This window comes from Salvelinus alpinus, chromosome 7, assembly GCF_045679555.1.
Source record: "Salvelinus alpinus chromosome 7, SLU_Salpinus.1, whole genome shotgun sequence".
NCBI classification, from domain to species: Eukaryota; Metazoa; Chordata; class Actinopteri; order Salmoniformes; family Salmonidae; genus Salvelinus; species Salvelinus alpinus.
In genome coordinates, this window is record NC_092092.1 from 26,403,305 (window position 1) to 26,424,381 (window position 21,077).

General features: G+C 44.6%; 1 protein-coding gene across 2 annotated transcripts in view; it reads left to right on the plus strand.

Annotated features, from left to right (window-relative positions):
• Positions 1-1,023: 1,023 nt before the first annotated feature.
• LOC139580674 (fatty acid synthase-like) overlaps positions 1,024-21,077 on the plus strand; it is a 31,041-nt gene continuing 10,987 nt past the window's right edge. Inside the window, exons 1-21 of one of the 2 annotated variants that reach the window (XM_071409571.1) lie at positions 1,024-1,299; positions 8,246-8,391; positions 11,968-12,120; positions 12,362-12,535; positions 12,660-12,860; positions 13,040-13,162; positions 14,593-14,708; positions 14,898-15,032; positions 15,190-15,676; positions 15,857-16,044; positions 16,370-16,559; positions 16,958-17,052; positions 17,206-17,340; positions 17,530-17,733; positions 18,075-18,190; positions 18,463-18,638; positions 18,948-19,139; positions 19,312-19,392; positions 19,928-20,113; positions 20,283-20,453; positions 20,572-20,775. In XM_071409571.1, coding sequence (XP_071265672.1) covers positions 8,265-8,391; positions 11,968-12,120; positions 12,362-12,535; positions 12,660-12,860; positions 13,040-13,162; positions 14,593-14,708; positions 14,898-15,032; positions 15,190-15,676; positions 15,857-16,044; positions 16,370-16,559; positions 16,958-17,052; positions 17,206-17,340; positions 17,530-17,733; positions 18,075-18,190; positions 18,463-18,638; positions 18,948-19,139; positions 19,312-19,392; positions 19,928-20,113; positions 20,283-20,453; positions 20,572-20,775 — 3,454 coding nt within the window. In that variant the 5' untranslated portion in view covers positions 1,024-1,299; positions 8,246-8,264. Of the gene's footprint in view, positions 1,300-8,245; positions 8,392-11,967; positions 12,121-12,361; positions 12,536-12,659; positions 12,861-13,039; positions 13,163-14,592; positions 14,709-14,897; positions 15,033-15,189; positions 15,677-15,856; positions 16,045-16,369; positions 16,560-16,957; positions 17,053-17,205; positions 17,341-17,529; positions 17,734-18,074; positions 18,191-18,462; positions 18,639-18,947; positions 19,140-19,311; positions 19,393-19,927; positions 20,114-20,282; positions 20,463-20,571; positions 20,776-21,077 lie in introns of both variants that reach the window. The other variant, XM_071409570.1, reaches the window with a different exon arrangement.

A 21,077-nucleotide genomic window follows, 5' to 3' on the forward strand; every position in this document is an offset into this window, starting at 1 on the left:
GTGAATAAGCACAAACTATTTTATAAACTATAAAATAAGTATTTAGTTATTTATTAACATTTATACTCATAAGCATTACAATTCATGAACATTTACATGTTTTATGTATAAAGCATTTCTAAGTAATTATAAACATTTTATAATGACTTATTGGTGGAAGTTATTATAAAGTATTACCAAACCTCTTGTTAAACAATACAAAAGACTGAATACTTGGGTGCAATAAAATACATTATTATCTTTCTATACATGCAAAACAATGGATATAAAATATTTCAATGATTTAAAAAATCTGAAGTTATAGATGACTCCTTCAATTCGTACAGGTGATAGAACACATGCATTGATGGATATATCATTTCCACAACGTCAACCACAGGTGACCATGCAGTGCATAGAAATGATATTCAACATAGTATTGGCCTAATCTGCACTAGTAGATTTCCAAATGCATTACACATGCTGTAAAGAATTCATTCATTATTAATAGGTTAGGGGGAAATATTTACCTTGTGTAGGCTAAATCCACCATGATTTAATGGTATATCCATCTCCAATAAATTGCATTGTCAAAAATCATACATTTGTGAATAAAAAGGGGAAAAATCGAATTAATCAAGATTGTCAAATGTGTTTCCCAAAGTCCATGGACTATTGCATGTGTCCTCCTTTCTGCAAGATTTCGAAATTAGTTATTGTTCAATCAGTGTGAAATCTGAACACAGCTCAGACCTGTAAGTGATGGTTCTGCGCTTTGAACTTGAGTGATGAACTTGGACTTGGCTATAGGCTTTATCAATATAACGGGGCGGGGGAAACTGAGCTAGGCTCCCGGTGCACTCGCACATTGTACTAGCACATAGGATACATCCAATGCTATCCGAATGTACTACAGTAACCTTTCCATCGCTTTCTTCCGTTTTTTTCCGAAACTACAGCGTTCAGCGAATCACCCCATCACTGGCTGAGACTGTGAGCCCTGCCTCTTTTCTCATTGGACTGGACAGCCTATCCAAGCTGTCAGCCCATGTGGCGTGGCTGGGGAGAGCATGTCAGACATTTAAATTAAATAGAGAAAGGGAATCAAAGAAGCGAGAGAAATTGGAAGGGCTAGGCAGGGAACGGGAAGAGCTCACGATTCCTCCCGAACAACTAGCACAGACACATCACAGGCAAGCGCGCTCTCACCGACGGAAGATAAGGGATTATCGAGGGATTTTTTGCTAACGTTAACCGTTTCTTTACTAATATTTATCTGATTTTGGTGGGTTCTACAGATATTAAAACACATAAATACAGGTAAGTTGTTCTGATATTGCTAGACTAGCAATGTTATAGCTTCTTCATCAAGTTAGCCGGTGACATGTTCCCTTATCGTGATGACCGGCGTCGTAGCAATAAACAAACGAACTCCAAATGGATTTCCTCGATATCATCTGGCTTGTTTTTATCAATTACTACACTTTCTCGTTACAATGTTCATACATTTTAAGAGTTACATCAGCTAGTTGACTTATTCTCAGAAATAGTGACATTTAGCTAGGCCAGGTAAAGATTTTGGTCGCCTTCCCCTGCTTAGATGTTGCTTCCTCTAACCAATGGTTGCGTGCAACGTCATCGGTCGTGTATCGACTGAAAGACTGCTATAACATGTTGTGGTTAGCTGCTACGTGAAATACCTAACCAAGCGTCTTAAAATCTGGCAGGCGTCAGCTAGGCCTGGGCAGAGGAACGCGCTCATAGGCTCAGGCGCAATTTCAATAGTGATGCCTGCCACTGCTAAGGCTAGCAGTTGAGTTACTATATGGTCATCACTACCTGGATGCCAACACGTTTTAATCAACTACTATTCACTGATGCCCTGGCATCTATGGTTGATTATGCTTGGGACACCTCTATTATGCTGGCTAGTTATCCGTGTGTGGCATGCTTGTGTCCCTGGTCTAAATTTGGGAGTAGCAGGAGATAATCGAGCGTAGTTTATAAGTATTGACCTATAGGGCCCAGTAACAATTGTTTGATTAGCTATGCCTACATCAAAGGGTCATTAATAATTCAATTAATTTAGTTTTTTGGGGTGTTGATGCCTGGGATAATATTGAATTGGATGCCTCTCCTTTTGAGAGCCTTTTTTCTGGTGCTGCTCTTTCTGATATATTTTTGGTTACATTTTCTGCATGGCTAGTAGGAGGTGAGCATGATGCATTTTGCGCATCCTCTTAATCTAATTGCAAGACAGTAATTTGATGAGTCATATTGTAGAACTCATGCCTGTATCCGTGTCTCTGAAAACAATCACTTTCACTGTCATTCAGCCACTGTCACCTTCTGAACTTCACTTAAAGGAAACTTTGAGTGGAAGTATCTTTTGGTATTTGTTTAATTAGTCCTTACCTTAAACTTGATTGCTGAATTGCAAAGCATTTTAGGACTGTGTCAACAGTGGACTAATGAAACCACAAATACCAAAATATAGTTTGAGTGGTATTTTCCTTGAATATTTCAAATAGGCCTTATATTTCAAATAGGCCTTGGCTAGTCCAAAAGGTTTAGCATGAATCTGAGGTTTTGTGCCTAAGACTTGGAAAAGAGAGCACCTAATCTAACCAGCAGTCTCTGGACCTTGTGGGCTCAGGGTAAGAGTTGAATACCCCTTGCTTACCCAGACTAGTATCGCATTAGAAATGGACATCAATGTTTGGTGAGCCTACCCATCCCAGCACCAGCCAGGACCCTAGCTCTCTTTATACCAGCACTCTCCAACCTTGTTGCTAGAGAGCTACCATCCTGTAGATTTTCACTGCAACCCTAATCTAGCACACTTGATTCTAATAATTAGCTGGTTGATAAGCTGAATCAGGTTAGTTACAACTGGAGTTAGATTGAAAACCTACAGGAGGTTAGCTCTACAGGAACAAGGTATAGTCTCCCTGAGTGAACGGGCTGGTGTTTGTTTTGCTTACTTGACAGGCATGTAATCGAGGCACAGGATGAAATGTCCTGGCTCCTAGAGATGGATGTAGTCTTTAACTTCAGCGGAATTTGTCATACATCATGTTATTGCTTTGTATAACAACTCCAGGTACTTTTCAGGTGTTTTAGTATCTATGTGACAAGTTGAGCCAAGTCAATTACCAGTATGTTCTATTTGAGGCAGGTGAAACTATGCTACCCTGGTGTATGGCTTAGATTTGAACAGATGTAAAAAAAAATATATATATTTTTTTTTTATAGATTGTCAATAATCAATACTAAGAGGATAATCAATTGTAATCTGTACAAGAACACCATTATTCTCTTCCTGTACAGATGTTGGTCTGTGTCACTCCCTCATAGGTTGAGTTATTATATTACACAAAATGGCTGTGGAGGACAGCGGGAGATGGGAGGACAAACAGAAAAAATGACAGACAGACAGACTGAGTGAGTGGGGGTGAGACCGATGCACCAAGAGACGGAGAGAGAAACACACACAGGAAGGCTGTGTGCTTTGTCATCCATGGCATGGTGTTACTGTACAGTAGTTGTCATTGTGTTGCATAAGTAGATATCCAACACATGTAATCAATCAAGGCTCTGCCTTACAGTGATGAGATTCAGGTCAGGTAGATGATAATCCACCTTAATCCCTGTAGGTTTACTAGGCTACTTTACTAACCTGCTCCTACCCAGCCCTCTATGGCCAGGCAGGGTGATACTCTATAGGCGGAGGAGTGCAGGGTGATTCTCATGAAACTGGCGCTTGAGCCAAATAATTCCTTTTGGATCACTAAGATTAGATCTGTATTTTTCTATTTCATAAATGTTTATTTTTCATCTCCGAAACCTGCTTATTCTTACCGTAATCCACCAATATTTCAGAAATATTAAGAAAAATTTAATTTATACTTTAGCAATTTTGGCTTAATCTGATAGTGCCTTTTTTTCTTTATGCTTTAAGTACATTGAGTGTGGTTTATACACCCATATTTCTTGACTACTCCTACTTAATCACATAACTGATGTTTTACAAAAAATCTATACAATAGGTGTGAGCAGTGGTTCTAGTAAATAATTAGTTACCAGCATACCCATCGACTATACATTAGAATTAACTTATTATCATTACCGAAATGAAGGTTCTCATTACCAAAACTGACCTAAAAATGATGTCGTAACGACAAATGTGTGTTTTGATAATGAGAGCCCCTTAACGCAATCTGCAAGTAATAGGAGACAGCAAACAATTGACCACATCGCAAAAGCCCATTCATGCCTCCAAGTTGGTACGGTAATGGTTCTCTACGTTTTTTCCAACTTGAGCTTTTTTGTAATTTTGGTTATGAGAAGGTCAAGTGTCGTAAAGAGGGTGTTTGAGAATGAGATCCTCATTCTGAAGGCATATAAGTGAAGAAATTAAATTAACTTGTGCTCGTCTAAGGACAATGATGATCTAGATGATGCATCATGTGAATTCAACTTTTAATTTTTTTTACAGCAACTTAGTGTTAGGGTAATGAAAAAACATTTTCACAGACGGTGTTTTTGCGTAATAAGTATTGTTTAATGTAAACTTCAACTAGTATACAATTTGTATGATTTTATTAACAGTACAGCAACATATCTTAATATATACATTTAAAAAAAAATATTCATATAAGTTCGGCTTTTCTAAAGTAAAATTGTATAAATTGACCTGAGAATTTAATCCGGACACATTTTGGTAATGAGAATTTAGTGTGAAAATGTACAAAATTCAGGTGGAAATTTTATTTAAAAAATAAGACACTGTGCCATAAACGAGGCATCTTAGTCTTCAGATTGATACTTGATTGTTGCAGGTGCATCATGGTTATCTAACTCAATTTGCTACTGCTATGGTTAAAAAAATAACTGCTTTGATGAAATCACTTGTTACTGTAGTATCACTGTGACTGTTATTTAGGTTGCAGCCTATTAGTGAGAAGGTTGCATCTCTGAACTTCTCTCACTAGTTCAACTGTCCTGTTTTCTTCAAGCGACTGTTTATCTACAGCTTCTGTTTAGCCTTCTCTCCTCTGTTGGATAATGACTGGCTAATCAAATCTAATTTTGCCACATGCGCCGAATAGCACAGGTGTGGACCTTACCGTGAAATGCTTAGTTACAAGCCCTTAACCAACAATGCAGTTCAAGAAATGGTTAAGAAAATATTTTTGAAATAAACTAAAGTAAAAGTAACATAATAACAATAACGAGGCTATATACAGGGGGTACCGAGTCAATGTGGGGGGTACAGGTTCGTCGAGGTAATTTGTACATGTAGATAGGGGTAAAGTGACTATGCATAGATAATAAACAGTGAGTAGCAGCAGTGTACAAAACAAAGGGGGGGGGGGGTCAATGTAAATAGTCTGGGTGGCCATTTGATTAATTGTTCAGCATTCTTATGGCTTGGGTAGAAACTGTTAGGACACTTTTGGTCCTAGTACAGCCAGTGATGGCTAACTAGCACTTAGTGGCCCTGACTTGGCTGATTTTATGATGGTTTTATGTCTCTGTAATACAGGCAATAAAAGTCTAAAACTGTTGCAGCATCTGTTGTCACTTTTCAGTCTCTCTGAGGTGTGAGAGTTTAGGACGCAGTGCTTTGGCAAGAGCTGTATAGGTTCCAGTGCAATGTAGTTCTCAGCCCTATGTGTGTCCATTTTGGCTGCCCTTTGAAAACCAAGATGAGGATTTTAACCGGTCAACTATTTTCTAGAGAGAATGGCTTAGGCTAGGCCTAGTTGTTTTAATTTTATTTCCTCTTAAACAATTGATGGTTGTGTGTTATGACATCCTGGTACTCTTACAGATGCATGGCCACTGCTCACAGGAAGCTGACTTCTCAGCCAATAACAGTACCAGATGTGCAACTTCAAAGGCTAATTTCTCTGAACAGGGAACCCCCCCCCCCTAGTCAGACATAGAGAACTGATGCTGTATACTGGTTTTTGCGGTGGAATTGGTGTGGGGGGGGGGGGGTCCGATCATTTTATTGGATTCCTCATGTCTTACTCATTGTTACGAAGATTTATGGCCCAAATTCGATTGTTATGTATTATATTTATTGAAGATTATATGAATCGTATAAAATAAAGGGCCAATTTGGGTGCATCAAATTATATTTCAGCAAAGTAATGTTTCAGGAATGCTAATTTTATCTGTTTTCTAACTACAAAAACAATTTCAGAACAATCTGAGATGGTGGGGGAATGACATGGAATGACCCTACTGTATGTTATATGGTACGCTGTGTTATTGGGAAGATGGGGGACTCTCAGTTCCATTCAAATATATTTTGTTGAGTTATCAGGGAATGTAGCTATGCTTCAGTGGATGGACACACTCACACACTGGCTAAAGAACACACTGGGCCCTGTGTTCAGATGCTACACACACAGCTGCCAGTCATCTGGAGTTATGAAAATATGCTGCAATCACAGTAACCAATCGCTTGATGTTATCATTACAGAGGAACGGAGCGTGCTGTCCCTAGTTTGCTTTAGTGTCTCTGTACACATTTAAAGTTGGCCCATCGGACAGTGAGAGTTAACGTAGTTAACCAATTAAGAGTGGTGATGATGTAGGCCCACACTGGCTCACTGTCCGATGGGCTAACTTTAAATCTGTAAGGTGTTCTTCAATGTTGGTCCTATGCTCCCACAGGGTGTGCACTGTGCAGGCTTTGTTCTATCCCAGGTAACAAACCTATAGCCTTCTAGCCTATGAAGTGCGTGGTAATTTGAATTCATGCGGACCAGAACAAAAGCCCTGTAGCTTTCCAGGATTGAAGACCGAGGAGTGCTGTAACACTCCTATTAGGGGGTCATCAGTACTGTAGGTGCTTGGTTCCACCAGCTGTATTGTGTTGGTGCCCCTGCCCTGCGTGAGGGCGCTAACAGTAGGCTGCTGTGTGTTCAACTAGGGAACCGTTAGCTACAACTTGGAGTAGAACGCTTCACTGCATCGCTCAGTGAACTGGGATAAACTGATTGGCCCCTGCCGTGTCATTGGTTGGCTGGCCTGCACGGAATGGCCTCGCCCAGGAACGAAGGTTCTGGGCTGGATGATGAGTTCACTCTCACACTACTGTTCATGCACTGCGACTACACACAAACATGAACACACACTGAGTATCTCCTCTGCTTCTCTTCTTAAGCAGATGCAGATATCTGTTTCCCAGCCCAGTCTGCTGTCGCCTGAGGTGAACTGGCTTGTTGACCTAGAAAGCACCTTTTTATAATGCTGCGCTGAACATGACTTTGTGCTAAAGAGGCTTTCAGGGCTCGTTTCCACAGACCCACTCAGTGCTGCCTGGTCAAGCAGTCAAAATCTATTGTCAGTGTAAGACTCCTTGCAGGGGGTGAGGGAGTTTACAGTCGCAAGCAACTCTGTCAGAGCGTGGCTGCAAGCAATGAAATGTTTCTGTGGGGAATGGGAATTCTCCCATAGGGTCGTTTTGTCTAGACTTTTATGTCGCCTCCTCTCTGTCTCTTTCTTAATTTCGCCGAATTCTTTCGGTCTCCTTTTCTCTCCCCTACTTAGAGTTCACAATTTTCTCAGGCTGTAGTTTTCTGATCATTTGTGACACTGCTGCCATCGTGCACCAGTTATTGTTTAAGAAACTACAGTAATGTGCATAAAAAAGGTTAAATGAAATTAACCTCTAACTAGGATTGTGACAATACCAGTAGCCTATATCCGATTATTTTTTTCATGGCAACAAAAAAAACACGAAGCAGACAAATCTTTTTCAAATATTGTGTGCTATAGCTTGGAAAATAAACACGTGACTGGGTGACAGTATTGTTTTTGGTTGCCCGAAAATGCAAATTCACTATTTACATGCAGAAGTGTTATATATTGCCTGCACATAGGCAAGGAATCAGAAAGATCAGCACTGGACTAATTTGTATTTTTGTTGCTGTCAGTCAAATACATTCTCATAGAAGGCTCATCTAGCCTGACTGCCATAGTCTTCACATTAAACAATGGGGAGGAACCAGAAATATCAGTTATAGACTACTGGAAATCTTGGTAGTTTCATTTAAATAAATAAAATGAACCTGCCCAATTGGGAAACCTCAGAGCATGCTCAACTTGCGTGACTGCCTGGGGCAAGTGAACTAAGCAATAGGACAACCCTTTATGTCAATCCCTGCTTCTAAGTATGGTGATACTGGTATCTTCTCAACCCTACATCTAACCCAATCTCTTACTCGTCTCCTCTCTCCTCCCACAGTAGCCCTTTTATTCCCAGGATGGAGGAGATTGTTGTTGCCGGGATATCGGGACGGCTTCCTGAGTCAAACAACCTCGAGGAATTCTGGGAGAACCTCTTCAATGGGGTTGACATGGTAACAGAAGATGACCGAAGGTGGAAGCCAGGTGAGACCCCGTGACCTTTCCATGACCTGGATGTGATTATGACCCATAAACATCAGACATGTTGTTGCTGTTTTTATTTGTTTCTTTGAACTCTGAAAGGACTCACAACAAGCTTTGAAAATCTGACTGACACACAAGCTACCTTGCATCACAGTGTAAACTACACCGTAAACTGATGAGTAGCTCGTATCATAAATTGGGTTGCAGATTTGAACCAAAACATACATTGTAGACCAATATTTCATTCGAACATCTGCCACAAATGATGTGGGTGTACTGCCTAGTCATAGAATGTTACATCAACCACATGATAGGAAATATCTCCCCTTGACCAAAGACCTGGTTAGTTGTACTTTTCTTTTGCATCACCATCAATGTGGGCAGGTTAATGAGTAGAATGCTTCCTCCAGTCTTTACTGACCCGTTTGTCAGTCATATATATATATATACACTCAGCAAAAAAAAGAAACGCCCCTTTTTCAGGACAATGTCCTTCAAAGATAATTCGTAAAAATCCAAATAACTTCACAGATCGTCATTCTAAAGGGTTTAAACACGGTTTCCCATGCTTGTTCAATGAACCATAAACAATTAAAGAACATGCACCTGTGGAATGGTCGTTAAGACACTAACAGCTTACAGACGGTAGGCAATTAAGGTCACAGTTATGAAAACTTAGGACACTAAAGAGGCCTTTCTACTGACTCTAAACACCAAAAGAAAGATGCCCAGGGTCCCTGCTCATGTGCGTAAACGTGCCTTAGGCATGCTGCAAGGAGGCATGAGGACTGCAGATGTGGCCAGGGCAATAAATTGCAATGTGAGACGCCCAAGACAGCGCTACAGGGAGACAGGACGGACAGTGGATCGTCCTCGCAGTGGCAGACCACGTGTAACAACACCTGCACAGGATCGGTACATCCAAACATCACACCTGCGGGACAGGTACAGGATGGCAACAACAACTGCCCAAGTTCTACCAGGAACACACAATCCCTCCATCAGTGCTCAGACTGTCTGCAATTGGCTGAGAGAGGCTGGACTGAGGGCTTGTAGGCGTGTTGTAAGGCAGGGCCTCACCTGTAACAAGTTCGCCTATGGGCACAAACCCACCATCGCTAGACCAGACAGGACTGGCAAAAAGTGCTCCTCTTTGAGGAGTCGCGGTTTTGTCTCACCAGGGGTGATGGTCGGATTCGTGTTTATCGTCGAAGGAATGAGCGTTACACTGAGGCCTGTACTCTGGAGCGGGATCGATTTGGAGGTGGAGGGTCCGTCATGGTCTGGGGCGGTGTGTCACAGCATCATCGGACTGAGCTTGTTGTCATTGCAGGCAATCTCAACGCTGTGCGTTACAGGGAAGACCTCCTCCCTCATGTGGTACCCTTCCTGCAGGCTCATCCTGACATGACCCTCCAGCATGACAATACCACCAGCCATACTGCTCGTTCTGTGCGTGATTTCCTTCAAGACAGGAATGTCAGTGTTCTGCCATGGCCAGCGATGAGCCCGGATCTCAATCCCATTGAGCACATCTGGGACCTGTTGGATCGGAGGGTGAGGGATAGGGCCTTTCCCCCAGAAATGTCCGGGAACGTGCAGGTGCCTTGGTGGAAGAGTGGAGTAACATCTCACAGCAAGAACTGGCAAATCTGGTGCAGTCCATGAGGAGATGCACTGCAGTACTTAATGCAGCTGGTGGCCACACCAGATACTGACTGTTACTTTTGATTTTGATCCCCCCCTCCCTTTGTTCAGGGACACATTATTCAATTTCTGTTAGTCACATGTCTGTGGAACTTGTTCAGTTTATGTCTCAGTTGTTGAATCTTGTTATGTTCATACAAATATTTACACATGTTAAGTTTGCTGGAAATGAACGCAGTTGACAGTGAGAGGATGTGTCTTTTTATGCTGAGTTATATACACCTAGATGGTTGATGGGAGCGCTGTGTTGAAGCCACCATGCTGCCATCTTGGCATTCATCAAAACAATAGGAACCCGTTCCTAATATTGAGTTGCACCCCCCACCCCCCCTTTTGCCCTCCGAACAGCCTCAGTTCATCGGGGCATGTACCACAGGGATGCTGGCCCATGTTGAGTCTAATGCTTCCCACAGTTGTCAAGTTGGCTGGATGTCCTTTGGTTGGTGGACCTTTCTTGATACACACAGGAAACTGTTGAGCATGAAAAACCCAGCAGCGTTGCAGTTCTTGACATAAACCGGTGCACCTGGAACCATACCCTGTTCAAAGGCACTTAAATCTTTTCTCTTGCCCATTCACCCTCTGAATAGCACACAATCCATGTCTCAAGGCTTAAAAATCCTTCTTAAACTCGTCTCCTCCCCTTCATCTACACTGATATTGAAGTGGATTTAACAAGTGACATCAATAGGGGATCATAGCTTTCACATGGATTCATCTTGTCATGGAAAGAGCAGGTGTTCTTAATGTTTTCTATACTCGGTGTATAATTTTTGATTATGTGAGCTAAACAAAAAATGTATGTATATATATTTTTTATAACTAATGTTCTTGTCCCCACTACAACAAAAACATACTTAAATACATTTAATATTGTCAATTTATTTGAAACACTGTAGAACTCCATTCATTCCTATGGAGGACTGCTCCTACTGTGGAGTGCCAATATGGCTGACCGGTGGCTTCAAAGCCTCTCAATGGCCCATACATAGCATCAGCAATCCTGATGCTATACACATCATTGATCACTACCCACATGAAGTAACCCACATGAACCCAAACGAGCGCTGGTAGCCGTTAGCTGTACGATGAGCCTCTGATGTGTAAGAGGTGCTCTGTAGTCGCTGAAGGTGACTTGTCAGTCTGCTCTGCGCTGCTCTGCTTGCCGTTGCTTTTCACCACCTAGCTGAGGAGCTGGGCTGTTGGCACTGTTACTCCTTGGCTTGTCTTGCTTAGCTTCTCTTTCTCCTTCCTCTTTTTATTTCTCGTACTCATTCTGGCTCTGCCTAATTCACTCCGTTTTTCTTTCTTGCTCGGTCTCTCTTCTTCTGCCTTTCTCCCCATATTTTTCTTCTTAGCGCCGTCTCACCTTCCTAGCTGTCTCGCTCTCTTACTCCCTCATTAGCTTGGTTTCTCTCTCTTTTCTGTTTCCTCTCTCTGTGAATAGCACCTCTCATCAGTCAGTGCCTGGCAACCAGCTAAAGCTCGCATTCATGTACTAAAAGGCTCTGGGTGAACGGCGCCCCTAAGACCACACCACAGGAGAGGTGGGAAAAGCAGGGATAGGGGGAGGGAGGAGAGGAAAAGAAGAGGGCAAGGGGATAGGAAAGGAGTGGAGAAAATAAGGGAGGAGAGGAAAGGCCCTTGTTTGCTGTCTGCATAGAATTACTGAGAGGAAGGAATAGTCCTGCTTTAGCTTGTGTGTAAAATGATTACATTAATTAATATGTTCACTATTACATTCATAGGGGAATTATTCAGGTTATCCAGTCAGTCAGTGACTACAGGTAGAACACGTTGTCTGGGTAAACCTAGTTATCCGGTTCTTTATCCCTCAATGCTCCACGTGTCATTCCCATTCATTCCCAGGTCTGTACGGTCTTCCAAAGAGGAACGGCAAGCTGAAGGACATCAGTCGGTTCGATGCTGCGTTCTTCGGGGTCCACCCCAAACAGGCCCACACCATGGACCCCCAGCTACGCCTCATGCTGGAGATCGCCTACGAAGCCATTGTAGACGGAGGTGAGGAGAGGGGTGATGAGGGTTGGATGGATGAGTAGATTTTATTTGGGAAAACTGTGTAAAGATACCAAGTCAAATGTATTTGTTTATTTGGATCCCAATTAGCTCTTCCTATCACAACAGCTACTCTTCCTGTCGTCCACACATTTAGATTAGATTACCCACATGTCACAAAGTTAATGTTTTAACTTTTATAGACCTGTGGGTGAGATTCATTGGTGTAATGTGTGTGTGTGTACAGGTCTGAATCCGACGGAGCTGCGTGGCAGCAGGACAGGCGTCTACATCGGGGTGAGCGGCTCGGAGGCGGGCGAGGCTTTCAGCAGAGACCCTGAGGAGTTGCTAGGATACAGCATGACGGGCTGCCAGCGTGCCATGTTCGCCAACCGACTCTCCTATTTCTTTGACTTCAACGGTACGATCTCATCTAACACGGCAGTGGGTTCTCTCAAGCAGTTTTGTCACATGGTATCAATTGTCTTAATCTATCCCTAACTCTACAGTCTCCTGTGTTTTGTCTCCTCTCTCTGTCCCTCTAGGCCCCAGCACAGCCATCGACACCGCCTGCTCCTCCAGCCTACTGGCTCTGGAGAATGCCTTCAACGCCATTCGCCACGGCCACTGTGAGGCCGCCCTGGTGGGCGGGGTCAACCTGCTGCTCAAGCCAAACACCTCTGTGCAGTTCATGAAGCTGGGCATGCTCAGTCCGGAAGGAACCTGCAAGTCCTTTGACTCCTCGGGTAAGAGAGGGAGAGACCTGGATCGTGTTCAGAAAATCACAATGTACAGAACTAAATGTTGAAGATAAAATGCTTCTCATGCTGAAAGCACACCCACATACAGCAGCACTATTTCCTGGTCTGACCCTGAAAGCACATTAACGTTACTTCCTGGTGCGCTCCTCTCTGTGTTCCCTCAGGGAACGGGTACTGCCGTTCGGAGGCTGCGGTGGCGGTACTGTTGACAAGACGTTCCATGGCTAAGAGGGTTTATGCCACGATACTCAACGCTGGTAACAACACTGACGGATACAAGGAGCAGGGTGAGCCTACACCCAATTATAACACACCACGGAGGGTACCTGCCCTGTCTGGAATGGATCTCTAGGCATAGCCCCTATCCCCAAGGCACTGAGGCAGACCTCACAAACCTAGGATTGTTTCCTGGTCTGATATACATCTCCAGCCCCTACCCCTTAACTTTCCCCAGATCTATAAGGATTTGATGACTGTAAGCAACATGGTCATATTTCTGCATAACCCTCTGGAAGGTTACGTACGGTTTCCACTATATTTCTCACACCAACGTGTGGCCTGGCTTACGTAAGTGTCCTGTACTGTAAATGCCAAGCAGTAGCTCAGTAGAAACTTTATTTTTGTGGAGAAACAATTCAGTTGCATTTCCCATAATATCTTTTGGCCTATTGCCCAATAGGTTGTGAGGCCTCACTGACCCACTATGACGTACCTCTTGGAGAAATAACACCACGTTTGAAGTCTCTATTCAATGTAACAGGCCCGCTACACTAGATGCGTGACTTTTATCTAACGTGAGACACTCCTATTAATTTAAACGAAACCTGGGCATATGCAGCATGGCTCCATGAGAGGCTTGTGTTACTCAGCGTAAAATTACACTCTGGTTCTATTTTCAAGAATTTGACGCGTGACTCACGCCCGAGAACACTTGATAAATTAGTGGCTTTGCTCACACTGGCAAAAAGTTCCACGACCAGTGTGGCGGCTAAAAACCTAGTGTTTTCCTGACGCCCCAGTGGAGCTCCCCTGTAATCTGTGTTTTGTGGTGTAATCTAGCTAATACCCGAGCAGTGCCAGCTCCAACTCTTTTTGAAATATAGACCTATTAATGTGGTGTAATCGACACACACACACACTAACCTTTCCCCCAATCACTCCTCACACACTTAGCACTGCAGGCATGTGTTTATATACGACCTGGCTGAAGAGGAGACACATTCTCTGGAGTGTAACACTGGAACACACACGCTCAACATTTTAGGATGTTCAATACCACACTTCACCCCCATGCTCCCATGCCCCCTCCCTCTGCTCTGCCCAGTTTGTCTGTCTTTCTGTCACACACAACAATAAACACACTCCCAGACTGGTGATCCAGTCACAGCATACCAGCCTGCAGTATTTACCAGTCAATTTGAAGTGGATGACTCTTGGATGATTAGGGTACAAGGGCACCATGAGCTAATGGCCCTGTAAACAGTGACATAGCTCTTAGCCACTCCGGGGTGACGTTTCCCAAGGTACAGGTCTAGGATCAGCTTTCCCTCCATCACCCCTAGCCTTTACCATTAGTGTGGAAAATGCTAAACTGACTCGAGATCAGCGTCCAAGGGCAACCTTACCCTTCACCGCTCTTAGCCACTCGTGGTACTGCACGTCGGTGACATTTGTTATACCAAATAAAGTGATGTATTGATTGGTGTGTTCTTCCCAGGTGTGACGTTCCCCTCAGGTGAGATGCAGCAGCGGCTGGTACGTTCTCTCTACCAGGAGGTCAACATCACACCTGACCAGGTGGAGTACATTGAGGCCCACGGCACCGGGACCAAGGTGAACACACACACACACTCCTATCTATCTATATACACACACAACACTTGATTCATTGTTGTTGGATCATATCACCACCACACCCAATAATGTAATGTTCTGTGGAAGGTGTTTTGTCACATTCCTCCCCCTGATACATCTGGTTCCCTCAGTATGTTTTCCCCTGGTGACTTCCGTCTTTTCTCCCAGGTCGGCGACCCGCAGGAAGTGAATGGCATTGTCAGTGTGTTCTGTCATTCAAAGCGTGACCCACTGCTCATTGGCTCCACCAAGTCCAACATGGGCCATCCAGAGCCTGCCTCTGGCCTGGCTGCGCTGGCCAAGGTAAGAACTGGAATGGTCTGGGCTAACCTCTGTACAGGACAAAAAAGTGTTCTAAAGTCCCAATATGTGCAGGCAAGCCCAGCACTAACACACTTTTCCATCCGTCTCGCTCCTCTCCCTCCATATTTTTCTCCCTGTCTCTCTCTCTCTCTCCCAGGTTGTGTTGTCTCTGGAGCGAGGTGTGTGGGCTCCCAACATCCACTACAACAGCCCCAACACCGACATCCCTGCCCTTAGTGACGGCCGCCTCCGCGTCGTCAACGAGCCCATACCAGTCCGCGGCGGCATTGTTGGCATCAACTCTTTCGGATTTGGCGGCTCTAACGTTCACGTGATCCTCCGCCCCCCTGGTTTCAACACACCAAAAAGCTTTAAAGTGCCCCCCAAGACCCCCTCTGTGTCCTCTCAAGTACCCAGGCTCCTCCAGGCCTGCGGCCGCACAGAGGAGGCTGTCTCCGCCCTCCTCAACAAGGGGAAGGAACACTCGGGCGACGACAACTTCCTGTGTCTGCTGAACGAGGTGTCCGGGGTACCCACGGCGGGGATGCCCTACAGGGGCTACACTCTGATTGGCTCCAAGGAGGATGTCACAGAGGTCCAGAAGACTGAGGCCACGCCCAGACCGTTGTGGTACATTTGCTCAGGTAAGAGAGAGGACAGGGGTCAGGAGACGAGTTTCTTCAAGCCTCAGCCTAATGGTTAGTGTTAGGATTGGGGGCAGGTTAATGTGATCCAGGATCTGTGGTTAAGGGTAACTTCTACCTCGAATGATGAAAGCAGTGGTTTAGGAGAAAGGTGTGTGTTAACACTTGTGTATCTCTCAGGTATGGGCACCCAATGGGGTGGGATGGGCCGCAGTCTGATGCAGCTGCCAGAGTTCAGGGAGTCCATCTTGCGTTCGGACATAGCATTGAAGGACACGGGGATGTGTGTGTCCAGTCTGCTCATGGAGGCAGACGAGAGCACCTTCGAGGACACCGTCCAAGCCTTCGTAGGCCTTGCCGCCATACAGGTACAGCAGAGCAGCCATCTTAACTAAGGGCAAATCACAATTTTTAGAGGGTGGAACTGAAACCAAAAAGGCTTTGGAAATAGGACTGTATTGTCTGTTATTTGCACAGACAATTAAGCACACAATGCCTCTGCCATATCAAAGGCAATCATGAAGATAACCATTTAAGATGGTCCTGTATGGCTCAGTTGGTAGAGCATGTGTAAAAATGTATGCACGCATGACTGTAAGTCGCTTGGGATAAAATCTGCTAAAAGGCATATAATATTTATATTATTTTAGTATGCTCATAAAAGTAACCGCTGTCTGTCTGTCCCCCTCTCAGATCGCCCAGATTGACCTGCTCCAGAAGCTGGGTCTGCAGCCAGACGGCATTGTGGGCCACAGTGTGGGAGAGCTGGCCTGTGGCTACGCAGACGGATCCCTCAGTCACAGTGAGGCTATCCTGGCAGCCTACTGGAGAGGGAGGTCCATCAAGGAGGCTAACCTGCCCCCCGGGGGCATGGCTGCAGTCGGTAAGGACCAAAAAGAGAGGGTGTTTGTTTTGAATTGCCAGCTACCACCCGGTAATCTACCCTGCACCTTAGACTGTTACCCTATGTACATACAGCCATTGAACACTGGTTGCTTTAATCATGTTTACATTTCACACACTTTATATGTATATACTGTATTCTAGTCATGGCTCAGCCTATATAACTTTTTGTATTTATAACTGTTCATTTTTATTGCTAGGTATTACTGCACTGTTGGAGCTAGAAACTCAAGCATTTTGCTGCACCTGAGATAACATCTGTGTATCCACCAATAAACTTTGATTTGGATTCATTTGTGTTGTGCTCGCTGATCCACTTTTTTCTCTCTCCCTCTGTCTCCCCACCCTCCTCTGTCTCCCCACCCTCCTCTGTCTCAGGGCTGACATGGGCAGAGTGTAAGGCTCAGTGTCCTCAGGGTGTGGTTCCAGCCTGTCACAATGCTGAAGACACCGTCACCATCTCTGGCCCTGCGGTAACACATTTTGGTTCAAATCCTTGCATCTATCAATAGCTTTATGCGCTATTTTGAAATACGCTTTTTTTATATTATTGAGACCAATTCTGTCTGTAAGCTACATTTTGTCCTGTAAAAGCCTGACACGGTGCACTTGTTTTCTGTATGCAGGAGGCAGTGAGTAAGTTTGTATCAGAGCTGAAGGAGAGTGGTGTGTTTGCCAAGGAGGTTCGTAGTGCTGGTGTAGCCTTCCATTCTTACTACATGGCCTCCATCGCTCCCGCCCTGCTGGCCGCTCTCAAGAGGGTAAGACGACGTTTATGACTGCGTGGCTCAGTCCAAAACCTAACACTTTTTAAAAACTTTTCAATTCAGATAGGGAATTGAAACTAAATGCATGAATTGAAAAAACAGACTGCTTTCCACCTGCCTGGGAATTTGAATTTCAAGTCATCTGCCAAATATACTGAATCTCCATCTCCACTCTCTTTGTAGGTGATCAAGGAGCCTAAGCAGAGATCTGCCAGGTGGATCAGTACATCTATCCCCCAGAAGGACTGGGACAGCCCGCTGGCTCTGTACTCCTCAGCAGATTACCATTGTAATAACCTGGTCAGCCCTGTCCTCTTCCAGGAGGGCCTGAGCCTGGTGCCTGATAACGCTGTGGTGGTAGAGATAGCACCACATGCACTGCTGCAGGTTAGTATACACAGAATGTAGAAACACACACAAACATAGGATGGCCTGATAAGACTGTGGGGTTCAAGACCGCACCACACACTGCTCACACAGGCTATTTGTTTTTACCTTTATTTTACTAGGCAAGTCAGTTAAGAACAAATTCTTATTTAAGAGACCGCTGCGCCACTCGGGAGCCGCAAGAAACACACACACACACACTACTGCTGTGAATACACAAACACACAGTGCCACTGTGACAATTTTCTCCTCTTAGAAACACACACACACCAACCTCTGACAAAAATGCAGCATACTTGTCATCATTACTGTGTGTAACCTTGCTCTGTCTCCCCCTGCAGGCGATCCTGAAGCGCAGCCTGAAGCCCACGTGTTCCATCCTGCCCCTGATGAGGAGAGGCCATGCCAACAACCTGGAGTTCTTCCTCTCTCACATTGGCAAGGTCTACATGAACGGGTCAGTACCTGCTGCTGACACGCCACGCCTCTGATGATGTCATCATTATGCAACTGATTCTATTCTCAACCTACTTTAGCTTAAACACACAGCTTTAACTGGTGTTGTGCATATTATTTTCCCAATACTGCAAAATGGCCTTCACACCTTACTTTGCCATTCTTTTACTCTTATGATCTTTGTTAGCCCCTAGTACAAGCTAAAACATGCATGTCAAAAAGCTATATTTGGGTCAGATGTCTCAATACCAAGCATCTCTCCTTTGTGTCCAGGATCAACGTGGACAATAAGCAGCTGTACCCATGTGTGGAGTACCCGGTGCCTGTGGGCACCCCTCTGATCTCCCCCCTGGTGCAGTGGGACCACACCCAGACCTGGGATGTACCCAAGGCTGAGGACTTCCCTGCTGGTTCTGGAGGGTCCACCTCAGCTACCATCTATAACATTGGTGAGAGACATACAGTACCAGTCAAAAGTTTGGACACACCTACTCATTCAAGGGTTTTTCTTTATTTTTACTATTTTCTACATTGTAGAATAATAGTGGAGATATCAAAACTATGACATAACGCATATGGAATCATGTAGTAACCAAAAAGTGTTAAACAAATCAAAATATATTTTACATTTGAGATTCTTCAATGTAGCCACACTTTCCCTTGGTGAAAGCTTTGCATACTCTTGGCACACTGATACAGTATAGACACAGAATACACACACCCACACAGACAATAACATAGTTGATCTCTCCCCCCAGACATCAACCCAGACTCTCCAGACTACTATATGATTGGCCACTGCATCGACGGGCGTGTCCTGTACCCGGCGACGGGTTATCTGGTACTGGCCTGGAGGACCCTGATGAGGAGCCTCGGCGTTGTCATGGAAACCACCCCTGTCACCTTCGAGGACGTCACCATCCACAGGGCCACCATCTTACCCAAGACCGGTGAGGGAGGGACGAACGGTGAAGGGAGGGGAAGAGTTTGATCATTGGTTGTCTGTCACATCAAGGGTGTCTATTTGGGTTGACAATCTTTTACTGTGGTTCATTTATGACCTTTCTTCAATGTGCTTTGTCTCGCTCCCTTTTCTCTCTTACTCCTTCCCCTCGCTGTCAGGTTCAGTCCAGTTGGAGGTGCGTCTCATGCCCGCCACCAGTCGATTTGAGGTCTCTGAGAATGGCAGCCTGGCTGTCAGTGGTACGCATATTGTATACTCTCCTATAAGCATCCGAGATAAATGTTTGATATGTAAAGGATGGTTTCTATGTGCTCTGTTACATGGTAATAGCTAGTGTATATAGACTCATTCAATCTGTTACATATTATAAACTGGGTGGTTAGAGCCCTGAGTGCTGATTGGCTGACAGCCGTGGTATATCAGACTGTACCATGGGTATGACAATTATTATTTTATTTTTTACTGCTCTAATTACGTTGGTAACCGGTTTATAATCGCAATAAGCCACCTCGGGCGTTTGTGGTATATTGCCAATATACCACGGCTAAGGGCTGTGTCCAGGCACTCCGCGTTGCTTCGCGCATCAGAACAGCCCTTAGCCGTGGTATATTGGTCATATACCACACCCCCTCTGGCCTTAATGCTTAAATAGCAACTAGTATATACAACCATTCAAGGTCTATGACGTAGTAATACAGACTATAAACTCTACATGCTTTCTCCTTGGTCCTCCTCAGTCAGTCACCTATCCCATACTTCTCTCTGTCTGTGCAGGCAAGGTGAGCATTCTGGAGGACGCTGCTCTGGACTCATTCCACTCTGAGATTGGTAAGCCTGTCACCGGGGATGATGGTGACCCCAAACTGCGGCTGACAGCCCATGACATCTACAAGGAGCTCCGTCTCCGCGGTTACGACTACGGCAAGACTTTCCAGGGCATCCTGGAGTCCAACAATGCAGGTGTGTGTGAGAAAAAGTTAAACCATTGTGAACCTCTTTATGAAATAGCCTCTTAATACTGGGTAGCAACTAAGGTGGCTAGTTGTAGATTGTACTATAAGTTATTTTCCTCAGTTATTGGTTGACTGGTTTCCCTCTGACCCTGCTCCATCCTTGTCTCTGGCTGTAGGTGACAGTGGGAAGCTGCAGTGGACTGGTAACTGGGTGACCTTCCTGGACACCATGCTGCAGATGATCGTGGTTGGCCTATCAGGACGCAGCCTTCGCCTGCCAACGCGGATCCGCTCTGTGTGTGTCGACCCCACCGTCCACCAGGAGAGGGTCACTGAATACGGAGAGGGTGAGAAAGGTATTGAAATAAAACATGTACACAGGCCCACCACAAACACACACTTGACTCACTTAAGGATGCGGTTTAATTTTTTTAACTGTTTTTCTACCTTTTCTCCATCACCTAGCCGTGGCCGTCCATGTCAACCGTTGCCTTGACAACATTGTTGCTGGAGGAGTGCAGATCTGTGGTCTCCACGCCACGGTGGCACCGCGTCGCCAACAGCAACAGAGCCCGCCCACCCTGGAGGAGTTTTTGTTTGTGCCCTACCTAGAGACAGAATGCCTGTCAGCCAATGAGAAGCTGGGAGACCAGCTCAAGAACTGCAAAGGTTAGAGTTCATGTTTGTTGGCTACCTTTATCATCCAGACAGTGGGAAGTAATTTTGCTTTCAGATTCAATGTTTAAAATCAGTTAACATTTTTTAATAATAGGTAGCAATCTCTTTGTATTCTCTCTTTCTACAACACATTCAAAGGAATGACGGTGTCACGACATGTAAGGACAATGTAAACAGAAAAGTTGCAAATCTAATGTCAAAGAAAGGCAGATCTTACTTCACATTTTGTTAGTCTAAAAGGCCATAGTACTAAATTGATTACCCTCTGTCTGACCCTTGGTTCATGCATCTCT